At 35.9% G+C, this 16070-nt stretch overlaps 1 protein-coding gene across 4 annotated transcripts in view; it reads right to left on the bottom strand.

The window, feature by feature from the left end:
- Positions 1–16070, bottom strand: part of LOC118205487 (stromal interaction molecule homolog) — a 137474-nt gene that overhangs the window by 94082 nt on the left and 27322 nt on the right. For all 4 annotated transcript variants that reach the window (XM_085807192.1, XM_085807191.1, XM_085807190.1 and 1 more), the window contains exons 2-4: positions 6561–6682; positions 6046–6160; positions 1461–1572 (exon numbers count right to left, since the gene is read on the bottom strand). In XM_085807192.1, coding sequence (XP_085663318.1) covers positions 1461–1572; positions 6046–6160; positions 6561–6682 — 349 coding nt within the window. The remainder of the gene's footprint in view (positions 1–1460; positions 1573–6045; positions 6161–6560; positions 6683–16070) is intronic.

Raw genomic sequence — 16070 nt, 5'->3', positions numbered from 1 at the left:
CAAAGGTGGGCGTGGCCCTTGTGGTCAAGTGTTAACAGTTCCTTGGTCAGTTTGAATATAGTAAGGATGCAGTGTCACACATGTGGCCAAGTGCTGATTCGTGCCTAATTAGAATATTGTAAAGAAAGGCAGGGTGTGGCCAAAGGTTGACAAATCCAGTTGCCAGTTAGGAAGTAGTAAGCATTGCGTTGCCCATGTTTTTAAACGTTAGTTAGCTTGAAAATTATTCTTTTGTTTTTGTTCAAAAACAAATTTTATTTCAAATTTTTGTTTAATAACAGCTTATACAGAAAGTAAAATGGCTTAGAAGAAAAATTACCTGGTTGGCAAAATAAACAAAAATAAGAAAATAAACTGGAAGAATAACAAAAAAATGAAGGGAAAATGCATGTTTTCTATAAGGTGGTCAAAACAAAGACAACTACAACTAAAGATGACGATGGAATTTTAAATGGGGAAGGTTCTCAAGAAATGAACACTGCAGAAACGACTAGCTATTTAAAGATTTTGATAATATAGTGAAATAGGTAGAAAATTTTAAAAATTCCAAATTGAAAAGATAGTTTTAAAGTGACCAATTCAAATCAATATTATTGACTTGAAGAAACATCTGCTTTTACAATATGATTTTATATACTGGTTGTTCATCAAAGGTACGTACAAGGTTTACTTCCTTAACTACTGATACCAGGTATGCACTTCAAATTACAAAGCTTCTTCACATCAAAGAGAATTTTACAGGGGCAGTTTCAATGCCCCTGTAAAATTCTCTGGTAAAATTCACAGGGGCAGTTTCAATGCCCCTGTAAAATTTCAATAAGGTCCCTGTAAGGCCAATGCCTAAAGTTTGAAAAGACAAAATTTAACTTTTTATATGACCACTGTAGATGGAAGAGGCAATGAGAAAAATATCTGCTTTATTTAAATGTAAGAAGTTTCATGCCTTTACATGGAAAATTCAGTGAAATTTTTGTAACACATATTTTCATGGGACAAGTGTTGTTTTATCTGATTCAAGCCCTTAGTGAGAAAATAAGTCACTTTTGTTTTGTAACTAGTCCTAATAGCCGAGACAAATTTTATTCAAAAATATGCCTCAAAATGGGATCTAAATCAGGAAATTTACTTTCTGATATCTTCAAGAATTTTGGACATAATTCTTTGCATTTAATTAATAAATGTGTAATGAACATAGATAGGGATCATACAAAAATGTTAAGATTTTGCACTTTCTAAATCATTCTACTCGCAATTCTGCAATCATTCCTATAAAACTCTTCATATCAACTAGACAGATCCATATCACTCAGAGGCACATGTCAGAGATCAACAGTTAAAAAAATTAAGCCTGTAGCCACCTTTCATGAACTCTTCATTAGCAATAAAATACTTCCACTTGTAAACACAGTTTAAAGTAGGCAATATATCACTTGGATTATATTAAATATAATACTGCATACCTTGGAAGCGATGTACCATCAACTGCATTTTCTTCAAACTGTTTGGCATACTGAGGAAGCTCTACAGACGAAATAAGCCACTGTATGGTTTCTTCCACAGTCCAGTTGTGAACTTGTAAATAAAACAAAATTACCATAAGCAGCTGAACAACCATAATAATTAATAAAATCAGAGAACACTAAGAATATTTTGTGGTTTTCATTGCAGTTAAATAATTCTACAACAGTTCAAAATGAAAAATGAATGCATAAAAAATTTAACACCATTACTTTAATTTCAAGTGTATGGATTCACACATTAAAAAGAATCTCATGTTTCAGCTGCTCCTTCACAGCATGAGTTATGTATGTTCTGGCATAATCATTCATAAAAACAAAGCTTGCAAAAACAACTCCTTGAAACACATGTATGTCGGAAAGGATCAGTTTTTGACAACAGTGATCTTCACTGAGTGTATGTCTACTGAAAATGTGGAGGTCACTGTGGCCATTCCGCATAATACTTCCTCCAGACAAAGCATATCCTGAACCATTATAACAGTCTCTTTCCCTGATTTAGTAGAATGATGCCATGTCTCAAATTCTGTCCATAATAAGCTGGTGTTCACTATCATTCGTGACACTGAAATAACCTTCATCTATAAAAAAGACTTGACCCCAATGATAATGTGTCCACTCTTTGTACTCTTTAAACTAGCCTAAGCAGCAGGTAGTCACTAATCAAATGAAATGTTCAAGACAACATATGAACAGGCCACTTTAATGATGGCATCTAGCCACATTAAACTACAACATTTAATGTTCTGTTGCCATATGCAGCTGATGAGCAATGTTCCCTGCTAGTTGGTATCAGTAACTTTTCACTGAAGAACAATACACCAGTCTTACATACATGGACGTCTCGTGTTTTTCAGCCAACTGCCACCAATCTTTCTCAAAGCTATGCCATTACTTTGGAATGCCAAAAACACTGTGGATCAGTAAAAAAACATTGGACTACACTCATCATGCTGAATCCTTCTTCAAGCTTACTGATCATTCTTTGACATGTGAAGCCATCTAAATGATTTCCTTTAAACACACCACACATCCAACTCACTTGCAGTGAGAATTGCCTTTAACTCCTTTGATTTCTGCTCCTTATCATATACTATGCACGCCTACTGTAGGCTTTTTTTTACACTCATGTGATCTATGAAGTCATGTTTCTGTTATTTGCATAAGCACAACACTTCTCTACTGAACTGGTGTTCATAGCGTTAATGGCTATAAACCCTCTTCTCCAATTTTATGGTGATTTGCTAAAATATTATGTCCATGCTAAAATTTTGCAAGCTAGCATATTGTTATGAAATGTACAGGCACGGTGAGAAAGCTTTCCTGCAAAGCAGGTTTAGGGTTGCCATAAAATCACAAGTACAGACAGGGTTGCCACATTTGGCGAGAAATCGTCCATTTGGCAACATTTGGCGATATAACATGGATGGATGGAGAACCTTCTGGAACGAATTCTTACTGGTTTAGCTCAGAATGTTCTCGAACACAAGCCGAAAGCTATATAAACCTTCCTGGTCCACAGTCGGTTAGTGTGTGTAAGTGCCTCGGTTAGCGAGCTGATAGTTAGTATCGAGTTGGTGTCTCGTTTAGCGAGTCAATCCCTGCGGAGTCGTACAGTTGACAGCCAGGCAGCGAGTGCCGAATGGGTCGTCAAGTGCACCAAAAGTCTCATAGTGTATTGCAGTTAGTGCATCGTCAAGAGAGCATGTTGATCTCCGGGAACGACTGAACCGCGCGCCAAAGGCGTGCACATAGACCCCTCATAGGGGCCAAAGAGTCGGGAGCTGTGCTCTATGTGTCATCGAGTGTATCACAAGTTGTAGCGTGGAGAGTCTTGAGAGTACGTGGAGTTCCAAGAACAACCAAGCAGAGTCCAGAGCTGTACTCTAGTGCTTTGCTGTGAAGCTGTCTCCACAGTGATAGCTTGATAAACTGGAGGTTGTGTCGCTGATCGTATCAGCATGTTTATAGTAGGTCATCGACGACTGTAAAAATGTGTTTTGGAGCTGTCCTGACAATACTGGCCAATAAAGTGTGTTTCGATACTTCATCAAGTAGTATTGTCATTATTCATTCTAAATCCTCACGAACCCCGTACGAACGTGAAGGGAGAAAATAATGTAACAACTGGTGTCAGAAAAGAAAAATGGAACAATTGGTGTCAGAAGTGGGATTTCAGGGTGAATGCCAGTGACAAGACTAATGGAAGATCCATTAAGACAGCTCATGACTGCCTTAGCTGAATTCCAAGAAATGATGAAAGCCAGACAGGAGAAGTTGAAAACCGGATATGCTGAGATAAAAGCTGGACATAAAGAGATAAAAGCTGGATATGAAGAGATGATGGCTGATATGAAAGCTGGATGAGAAGAGATGAAAGCCGGCCGAGAACAGGTGCAAGAGCAAATCCAACAGCTGGAAGTGGAGCTTGCAGAAGAAACTGGAGCTATAAAAGAAGATGTGAAAATGACAGTAGTGGCATCTGGAGAATCCAAGGATGAAGAAATGAAAGAAGTAGCTAACGAACTGCCTGAGAAAGCTCCAGAAATGATCAATGAAATATCTAATGGGATTAAAGAAAAAGAACGAAAACATGAAGAACTAAAAGATGGGAAGGAAGATTTTGATTCTCATGTGCCTGAAGTAGAGATAGAAGAAAGTGAAAATGCGACTGTCAAGTTCATAGAAACTGATAGTGAAGTTATGAAAACGCAGTCAGCAAATGTTGAACCATCTGAAAGTGCATGTGATGCAGAGATGGGAGAAGCTGTTGTATAGCTTAAGCACTGTACTCCAGTATTGCAAGAAAATTCAATCACCTCGCAAATTATGTGTGCGTCTCATAGTGCAGATTTTGCAGACAAGGACTTGATTCTAAACCTGGATACTTGTGTTTGTGAAGAGTCGGGCTCCATTCATGACTCTGACGCATAATTTGAAGCTGGTTCCAAGGAAACGGGAGGAAAACAAGTATGTACCAGCTGCTAAAAATACCGAGGTGAACTGTATCCATGCAGCGAATGAACTGCAGAGTGGTGAACAAACTGTTTCACATCTCCCTGTTGATGAAAAGTCTGAAAGGACTGAATCTTCAGACTGTGATATGCAAAACATAAATATATCTGAGAACTGCAGTGGAAAATGGAAAAGTATTTGATCCGGGTATATTTTAGTGAATAGACTGAGACTGAAATTCATTCAGAACTTTAATTTGTATAATTTAAAATTGTAATGAGCTTAATTTGTGTATATAACTTGTACATAGTGTAAATAATTGTTTCTTTAGTTATGTTATTTGTTTTATTATGTTTTGTTTGTACCGAATTTGGCTTCTGACCAAGGGTTGTACTGCCCGGGGCGTGCAGTCCTTGGGAGCGGGCAGTGTTACGAAATGTACAGGCGCAGTGAGATAGCTTTCCCACAAAGCAGGTTTAGGGTTGCCATAAAATAGCAAGGGAAGGCAGGGTTGCCACATTTGATGACATTTCATGGATGGATGGAGAACCTTCTGGAACGAATTCTTACCGGTTTAGCCCAGAATGTTCTCGAACACAAGCTGAAAGCTACATAAACCCTGCTGGTCCGCAGTCATTTAGCGTGTGTAAGTGCCTCAGCTAGCGAGCTGATAGTTAGTATCGAGTTGGTGTCTCGTCTAGCGAGTCAATCCCTGTGGAGTCGATCCAGTTGACAGCCAGGCAGTGAGTGCTGAGTGGGTCGTCGAGTGCACCGAAAGAGTCTCTTAGTGTATCGCAGTTAGTGCATCGTAGAGAGAGTGTGTTGAGCTCCGGGAACGACTGAACCAAAGAGTCGGGAGCTGTGCTCTGTGTTCCGTCGAGTGCATCGCCAGTTGTAGCGTGGAGAGTCTCGAGAGTACGTGGAGTTCCGAGAACGACCAAGCAGAGTCCGGAGCTGTACTCTAGTGCTTTGCCGAAAAGCTGTCTCCACCGTGATAGCCTGATAAACTGGAGGCTGTGTCGCTGATCGTGTCAGCATGTTTATAGTAGTTTATCGACGACGTAAAAACGTGTTTTGGAGCTGTCCTGACAATACTGGCCAATAGTGTTTTGATACTTCATAAAGTAGTATTGCCATTATTCACTCCAAATCTTCACAAACCCCATACGAACGTGAAGGCAGAAAATAACATAACAACTGGTGTCAGAAAAGAAAAACACAACAATATAATACCAATGTGGTAGCATTACCTATAGGCAGCAGTTCATTATTTTAACATTCTGGCTGTGCAGCCGTTTTTGTGATTTCCAATAAGTAATGTGATTACCTGCTAGTTTCGCTTAAAGGATTCCTACAAAAGCATGTCATCCCTCATACAGACAACCCAAGTGTGCTTTAGTATAAGCAATGAATAAGATCCAATTTAAATAACAGATATTTTTTTGAAAGAGCAATTAAAATTTTTCATTCAAAATCCATACACTGAATCACATATTACAGGTAATACGGCAATTAAAATATTCAGTCATCAAAGGTGCATAATATAAACTGAGTATATATAAGAAAATATTACCTTCAGAAGATTTCCATGCATTCCACAGTTCATCTACAGATATATGTTTGTCATTTCGATGAAATATTTTCTGTCGCTCATATCCACTCTCATAATTCAATTCATCTCGCAGAAACTAAAGCAAATTCAATATACATGAAATGGTACACGATATCTGTTATATCGAAGTAATAAAGTCATAAATAGTACATTCGTAAAACTAGTTCTACAAAATTTGATGAAAACGAACTTAACAGTTAATTACTGAACTAACTTAAAGTACTAACATATGAAAGCACAAATTAAACCAGAATGTAGATCAGCATTTAAGCAAAGAATTCCCTATTATGCAGAACATAATAATTACATCCATATACTATTAAAAGATAATTTTTCATAGGAATTATATCAAAGATTTCTATAATTTTTAACATCATCCAAAAAAAGTCTGGAGATAATATGGAAATTAAAATGATACATTGTTTGCATAACAGAAATTGAAATCAGGTTTCAGTACACTTAAAAGATGAAATTACCTCATCGCTTTCAACTATGTCTATGTTGCCATCTGCATCATCATCTAAACGTTGATGAAGAGTTAAAATAGCATCAAATCCTAACTTATCATTGCAAGCTTCTAGAACCTCACAATTCCATGCTGAAAAATAATAAATTATACATTCATTTCTTAAATTTTTCAATCCAATTTTTTTCTCATTAATTACAGAATCAAATAACTGGTCAAACAACTGAGTGCATAAAAAAAAAAAAACAAATAGCATACGGCCGGCACTACACTTTTTTTTCCGTCCAGTGCAGACTCTATGACTCCGAAATTCTGTCAACGCGTTCTTCCTAAACTATAAATTCTTTAGCCCCCCCCCCCTCCATTAAAGTCTGCAGCTGGGTGCCGTAGCGTCGACGCTAGTGCCGCCCGTGTGCATGCAAAATGAATGCTATAAATTATTTGCCCTTCTGCAAATACCATGCAATGAACCGCAAAGCGAATTATCAATACCGTGCCGTCTCATCTGTTCGCATACTAACATGCCCAAAGTATACACGAAATAATGGATTACAGATTGTATAGAATAACCAGAAAGTCTTATGACTTCCCCGTTACATCTAGATATATATTTCTTGTTTATGTTTCATTTCATGTGATTGACAATGGAAGAAACGACGGCCAGCTGATTAACAAAGAATAGATTACACACATTTATTTTATTTCATTTCACAAGGTAAGTACAAGTTCCTATGATCAAATGGCCTATCAGGAGTCCTATTTCTGGACATGTGATACCTTGCTAGGCATTATTAAACAGTACGTATCGCAACAAAGATGCCATAACTGAAAAACTGAAGGATGTTATAAGGCATTCATAAGAATCATAAACTCCGGATTCGGGATTTGAACTCCAGAATAATAAAAAAACCTTAGGAATTTACCTTAAAACACCTCATGATATAATATTAAAAGGGGCTAAAACAAATCCCTTTTCAAAAAATGTATAATATAAACTTACTGTAAAACGCCTCAATACGTAAGTAATTAAACGATATTAAACTTGAAAGTAATTCGCTTGCTTTGTTTAAATTATTTGATTCACAAACAAATACCGATCAAATAATATATATATATATATATTGTGTATGTACCAAAAATATGTCACATGCCAAATTTGAATGACAGAGTATGATATTTTCTCTCATTTAAAAAGCATTTTGAAAACTTACAAATTTCGTATTCGCTTATACAAAGCTAAGTTTAAATCAAGAAATTTACGCCGAACAGATGAGAAAGATACAACGCGGCTACTGCTGAAACATAAAAAATAAATAAATAATATTTTTAAAAAAAATTGAAAGCGTTCAGATTTTATGTTACGCTCAAACAGGTCTTGTTTTCATTTACAGACACATACACGTTTCGAGAGCATTTAGGCTAACGCCACTTTGGGCTAAAAATATTGAAACACAGCATATCTTTAGAATTTCCGATAGACAATCTCGCGCGCTGGAGATAAAAACATTTTATTCCCTACAGTGCAGCTACTGCTCGCTTTGAAACTGTTGAGTTTTACAATAAAAGATTCGTTAACGTTTTACAAAATACGAAATAGACAATAAAACAAATTCGGACTTCCAGGTGACCATATTCGGGTGGAGGACTACGCATTCAAAATTTGATGGCTCTAGGTTCTGTTGTCTTTTCACAATGCGAGAAACATACATACTTTCAAGTAGATTCTTAATTATTTAATTTCTTATAAATAATAGAGGGCGATAATATTAGGTGGCAACAATTTGAAAAGTGATACACCTGTTTATAGTGAATCGACGCAAAATGCCGTTTTGAGACTAATAGCTAATACCTCTTCTAGGCTAACGCCCCGTTGGTCTAAAAAAAAACTGCAAATTTTGGTTGATTTGTTATAACGCAGTAACCCGTCAAACCCAACAAAGAACTTAGTTTAAGTTGATTTTCTTACTACATCCTGACCACGAGCACAAACATGCATACTAATTTCGAACCGATTTATTTTATGAAATAAGATGAATGGATATGAATCCAGAAGATCCTTTTTTGTGTGCGTGTGTGTCCTTATTTTTTCCTGTATATTTCGCACAGCACTCAAACAGCATAGAGTTGAAAGGGCGGAAATTTAATTTTTAGTAAATGCCATGCTAACAAAAATTTGTGGCTTTTGAAGTCTTAAAACTGATAAGCGTACTATTCGAAATCTCTTAATTTTAAATTTTACATTGGCGTGTTTCCCTTCGAATTGCTTCGAATTCCCTTCGAATTCTGGTTGGTAAGCTGTTCTAAGAGTAACACGCAATCGTAAATTTCCGAAAAATCTGTTTCGGAAATTAAAAGTAACTAACAGGCGCGAAAAGCGTGGTTTGTAAATTTACCTAAGATGTACAACTAGGTTATCATCGATCCATATACAAATTTCTAATTTACTTTCCTTCATTCATTCCTGCACTGTTACAGTATACGAAATTCCTGTTAGCTTGAATTATTTGTTTCGATCCTAGAAACAGCAGCTTCACTTGTTGATAGACCTAGAAACGATCCTAGAAACAGCAGCTTCACTTCACATGACCTTTACCATGGCTTCCAAGTTTACTACTAATAAATGCTTGATGCTGATTTTACAATGTCAAAATTTCTCCTAAAAGACAATTTGTATCAAAACTAAAACGTGCTCTGTAGTACATATATGGACGCGTTTAAAAGAAAGCCCTCAGTCTGACAGTAGAAAGTAAAAGAACTTTACCATTATTCAAATTATAAAAAAATATCGTCCTCTCTCGTGGTGTAACTAGTAGCACGTACGATTAATCATCGGTAGATCCCGGAGTTCGAATTTCGGTGACGGCTGATTTTTAGCCATTCCAGCTCCAAATAAATACCTATGATTTTTCAACAAAATTTTTATTTATAGTTCTGAAATATTACTGCTCCAATACACCTACACCAGTAGGTAATACTGAAGTTTTTACATGATAGATATAAAAATTCACGTTTAACACTTATAAGAACACATGTTCATTATAACGCAAAGTTATGCATGCGGTCGTTTTGAATGGTCAATGTTTTTTACCTATTTTACTATTTAAAAAACATTGTAAGGCAATAAAAAAATTAAAGAACATTTAAGTTAAAAACAAAGATTATTCAACATGATTGATAATAAATGTATCACAATTTTAAAATTTTTACAAAAGCAGAAAACTTGTGACCAAACATTGACATATTATGTACTGGTGTAAGTTTACAAACTCCCTCAGTTCTTTTCCTTAACTAATGTTGCCAAATGCAGAACGTAAAAATGCGAATCGGTCAAATTGACCGATGAGTGATAGGTGTTTAGAGACGTCACTGAATCAAAATGGTTCAAGAATTCAAAAACAAGCACACAGTCGAAACATATGAGCCAAAACCTGATTCATTTTTCACACAAAAACGAATACTACCTGTTATTGAAAACTGTACAGAGCATCTTTAAATAATAAAAATTTACTGATGACTTACTAGGAAGATATGCGATAGAAAAAAGATGAATCATCTGCAATGTCTACTTTCGCTTTAGATGCTGTCTAAAAGTGATACACTATATCTTGCCAAAAATATTAAGACAGATGACAAGGCAGACATTTAATCGATATTCTGCACAAAAATTGCAGTCTCTTAGTCGTCAAATATGACTTACCACTATTATTTGGAATATTACTGACGGAACATGAAGTTATTTCTTCTACACAACTGACAGGAAACTCACTAATTTCAAGCGAATTATTTCAAAAGAATAACTCACTATATTTATTACACTTACACGAGTGAGCATGGAACATTTTTAGTTAGCAGTCAATCTCAAAGCCCAAACTGTCTTCTGAAAATTACTCGAAGGAAGAGTCCAGATGAGTGATAAAACATTCCCAGTGGTGGCCACAGAATTCGACCATCAACAAGAAAAAAATTACCTGCAATTTTTTATTTCGCATCTAATTACGAGTGAGGTAGAGGAGAAGAAAAATGATGTATGTAAATATTGCATTTTAGAAAAGATAAACGTTTCAAACTTATTCATGCAAAATCATCCTTAACGGCGGTTTTAGCAAATACGTAATAAGTGACCTACAAATTGGCTCTGCAAAAAACTACATCATAACACATATTCACTTTCGGGCTACTAAGGATGTAATTTACAAATGATGCGAATTTTTGCTCAAACCCATACTTGCACAGAGTATGAGGATTGCCTTCGACTTGCAGTTTGCGTTTGACAATGAAACTAAAAAACCTGAGTCCAGATTGTATTGCTTACGGCAATACAGTATAGGCCCTCTTTTAAAACCCAATACTACATCCACTCATCTCAGAAATGTCCGATACAGATTTTACTCAATTATTAAAGACATTTTTAGCCATTTACTTGCAAATAGCTATTTTACTTTATGCTGCTAGAAGAGGAACACATTTCCAGCTCTGTCCATTATAGCATATCCCAATGGTGTTGGTATCAGAGGCTTGTGCAGAATGCGAAAAATAAACCTCACTTTTATGTTCAGTAAACCACTCTGCCTCCAGTTTTGCGGTATGAGATGCTGAAGTGTCATCCTGATATACGGTATGTCCTTCGGGATAAAAAAGTGTAACAATTGGTGGAGTTGGTCTATCAACAATCCTCAAGAGTGATGCTATAGCTCCTAAAGAGTATCCTTAAGAGTGATGCTACAGCTCCTGCTAAGGTTGAATTAATGGCTAACCGCACAAGTTAAACGCACACTGAGAGCTATCGCCTCTGCTACTATGTAACTATTAATACAAAATACAACTCAAAAGTAAAATTTAAACAGAACACTATTAGCCACTTTTGGTGGGTTTTACAGACTTTTGTAAAATCTAAACAGATAATCTAATTCATATCTAATCAAATAATATAAAGAAAAAAGTTTGTAAGTTGGTTCGCTAATAACTCAGTCACTACTATAGCTATCATCACCAAACTTTCTACAATTCTTTTCTGGATCCTGAAAAAGATCGACGTCCACTTTTTTCCAAAAAAAGAATAACTTAAGTCAGAGATATTAATTAAAAACTCTTAAAACGCTAAATTTCGCCCTCATTTTTCCGTGATGATATCAGCGACAATGGCAACAGTGATATATCAGCAACAATGGCACGCAGCCATTGTTGCTGATACAACGAGAGAGAATTAGTTTATTTTTTTATCGAAATTTTTATGTGGGTTCCATATCTCTCAAAAAAATGATGTATTTGTTTTTATTTTTGCTGACCCAATTGGCAATTCCATACGTCATATGGGTATCTATATCATATGATTATATTATTACGTAGTCAGTTGTGATGCATGTATTGAATATTACTTTGTTTCTTTGGCATTTTTTATGCATTGCAATGACGTATCATATTCCTTATGACGTGCAATATGCTATTATACGAATTTTCAAATGATGTCATGAGTAAAATAATACATTACTCTCAATCTAACTTAACTGGCATCGGGTACTTCCGCTAGTGTAAATTAAAACTAGCTCCTCTTATACAAAACAAGTAAATTATCTTAAGATTCCGATATTTACAGCTTGATTACAGCAGCAACCTACAAACATCTTGCGTCGGAATGGTTATAACTAATTTCTTAAACAACTTACTGAGCATAGCTCACCTCTAATGGTATCATCTTCACAATTACTGCAGAAGATTTTCGCAGGCTAGGTGGCAGCAACGCGATGAAAGCTTCACTAGGCTCCGAGTTAAGATTGACATCCTACTTTTAAACTACGCTACTTGCATTAATTTCCGGTCTGAGTGAAATATCATGACAAGCCAAGGAAAAATAGGATAGAATTTAGCTATTGATAAACTAAATTCTATCCTGTTTTTCCGATTCCTTAAACTATTACTAAAACTTAATGTATAATAGATGCAATGTGACCATCATGAAGAATCAGTGTTCTCAGAGACTTCAACAACATTTCGGCCCAAAATATCGCTAGTCCACATGCACAGCACAAGACAATCTGGTTGGTATGCCTCTGAAGTAGCTCTGCACACATAAAACCCTCCGACGGTGAAGATGGACTAATATACATTTTACATCGTGTACTCTGCAAGTTTTGATCCAGCATCTGACAGTAACATTTAGCACGTGCTCTGGTTATTAGTGTCTTTGCTACAGATGTCTAATCAGGGATATCATACCTGGCCAGGATGGACAGGCCTTTTTTTACATAAATGAGTGAGTTCAAACTCGAATTATGACAGAATGGCAAGTTCTGTCATAATTCGAGTAAGCAGTGTTTTATATTTTGAGCTACAATTCTTTTTAACATTAACATTCTTTTCAGATGGCTTCCTCTATTAATCAAAAATTAATCCTATCAGTCCAAATTCATCGCTTTTTAGGTTATAAGACAAAAACATGCGATACTGGGGCTCTCGGATGCATCAAAAAGGCCTTCTGTTTTGGCCATAGCTACACCAGCCTGACGAGTAACTAAAATTAGTCTTCTTCTGAGCTCGAATATATCCCTCATTTATATCCTATAATTCTCTACATTTGAGGTTAGTACGTCCAATATTGTTGAAAATTCATACTCTGCTGCTGTTGACCCATTTGAACATCATTCAGGCTTCACAATACGAAATTATTGGCTTGAAATTTGGAGTATAATATTCAACAGACATTTTAATTTCTTGTTCAACATGTAGTTATTTCATCAAAGAAATTCAGAGTCATTGTCGATACACAGAGCACCGTAAAGTCACTGTAAAGTAAGATTAAGCACCGTAAAGTTTTCCAAAACATCAGAAATACTATTGATTTCCTACACCGCCAAGGACTGGACCTGTGTCATTCATGGCAAAGAATCCAAAATAATTCTCCAAGTTCAGAAAATGCAACAATAAGAATATTCCCTCTCCACCCTCATACTATGCAGCAGTGCCTTTAGAAAACACACTTAAACATCTCCATTTATTGAGATAACCGTGACCTTTCTCATACCTACTCAAACTACAGTATATGCAGCAGTGCCTTTAGAAAACACACTTAAACATCTCCATTTATTGAGATAACCGTGACCTTTCTCATACCTACTCAAACTACGAACTATGAACTACTTCATACTGTGCAATGTGTGACAGATACACTAGTACTATGCACTCAACACAATGTACCATGAAATGAATTCATAAACTATGTGCTGAACTATGAACTGTACTATGAATGAACTCACAAACTGCGAACCGTGTAACAAAAAAAACCAAACAAACAATGAACCCCGTACCATACTCACCCCCCACCAACAAAGCTCCAAACCGAAACACAAAAGAAATATGTATTATAAGGTATTTCTCCCGCCTTCTTAGCGAGCCTTCGTGGTGTAGTGGTCTGCACACGCTTAACGCGTAATTGAGAGGTCCGCGGTTCGATTCCCAGCGAAGGCGTAGCTAATTTTTCATCGTGCCTGCTTCCAAAAATACCTAATGTCTCTACAGTATATACATCTGAACATAACTTACTGTATTTATCCATACCCGTGCAAAGCACCCGTGTAAAATAGATCTTATGTCAACATTGTCTGTAATGCAAATTATGCACCATTAATATGTAACTATTATGAATGCTACAATGTAAACAAATGCTCAAGCATGGCGTTAGCGTGCCCCGTAAGGATGCACTTCCATAGATGGTTACTGCAGTGGGACGATACCAGTTTTGCCTATGACGATGTTTTGGTGCCCCTTGTACTTCTTTCTTTCTGTCTGTCTGTCGATACATAGAATGTCCACAGCATCCACCTGTCGAGTATGTTTCTCTACAGAATCTAGTTTTCAAGTACTTTGCATCTTGGATGAAAGCATTCGAAATTTTGAGCATAAAACCCAACACATTGCAGATATGGAGATTTCAATTTCACGAACTTATATGATAGATTTATCAAAACTATTAGAAAACCTTTCACATATTTCTTTTAATCATTTTTGCATCACACATGCTGAGGCAGCCTTGACGCTTTGTGCATAACTATAACTTCTACAGACCAGAAATTTACAAAATCTTATGAGTTGGGTCGGGTTTTAAAATTCGAACACGATTCATAACTGAATCTTAAAACAGAAAATAAAAAATTTAAATTAAAAAAAAAAAAAAAAAACTTCGATATTCAGCAAACAGCACTGTCTTTTTAAGCAGGTAATACCGTTTTACATTTAACATGACTAATATTGTAAGCATGCCCAGATGATCTCGAGATAAAATACGGCTGAAAATAATAGACAAAGAGGACTTTTTAAAGTACAGCGCTTATAAGAAAGACAGCATGTACTTAATCCAGACAATTTTGATCAGTCTATTAATCAGTAAAGCGTTAAGCCTTACTGTTTTTTGTGCAATCAATGCCTTTTTAAATTCTGGTGCCACCAAGTCTGTCAGACCTCAACATTGATGCCCAGTGCGGCTGCACTGACCATACCCTTGTCTCTCTCCTTATGTTTTATTTATTACCTTCCAAAAAAAGCAAACTTTTTAAACAGACTAAATTTTGATTTCCTTTCATTTCAAGCGTACTTTTAAATTGCATTATTAATACACCTTTATCAGCTGATTGGCGAAACAATATATTATTTAACATGCTTTAGCAGACCGAAACTTTAACATTTATCAATCTTTTTCACTGCTGTGAACCATACCTGTGTTCCCTAAATTCTTTCAAAATTGGCCATGAATGCACACATAAATTCTGAAAAATCCGTCATCATGGACTTCGAGCCCATTTGTGTACGTGCACATCATTCAATAAACAAGCGAACTTTATTCTGCCCTATGGATACTTTAACAGAATAAGTTGGCGGCTCGTAGCACATGCCTAGTTAGTTTACTCAATGCTGAAAATGTTAAACCATTACTATTTTAAATATTTGTGAATTAATAATTCTAATATGTTAATTATTTTTCGTTCATTTATAATAACGGCACATCTTCTATTTAGTGTAGAAACTGTATGTATAATCGGACGATTTATCTTCTTTGGAAATCACCATTTAAAGATTTTAAAAGAAAAAAACTTTTTCTCTAGAAATTTAACATTCATAAGCGCAAACAGCTAATCCTTATCCCCACATATCTAATTCTTGAGGATGAACTTCATTATGTAAATTATCGCAGCAGAATTAAATGAATCAACTTATTCTGATTGCTGAATGCACAACAGAAAGCAAGTAAATATGCAATTTCCAGTTTTCGTGTACAGAGATCAGGCACATGAAAAGCAACTCGAAAGCATATGCAAAAGAAATTAGCCCAATCAACAAATCTGTGTTTATCAGAAATTCTGAACATCGGAGAAAAAAAACCTAGTAATGTGAAATGTTTGCATGTGTCAAAGACATCATATGCATGATTTTCCATGCGAAAGATTACACGAAAGTTGAAGAAGGCCTCACAATCATCAAAGTTTCAGTGGAGTTTGGAAACACTCAAGTTGAACTACTGTTTCTAGGCTTT

The sequence above is a fragment of the Stegodyphus dumicola genome, chromosome X1, assembly GCF_044657685.1.
Source record: "Stegodyphus dumicola isolate Sdum_Otavi_A_Nest chromosome X1, ASM4465768v1".
NCBI classification, from domain to species: Eukaryota; Metazoa; Arthropoda; class Arachnida; order Araneae; family Eresidae; genus Stegodyphus; species Stegodyphus dumicola.
The sequence above is the reverse complement of the archived record's forward strand: the minus strand, read 5'-3'. Positions and strand labels throughout refer to the sequence as shown.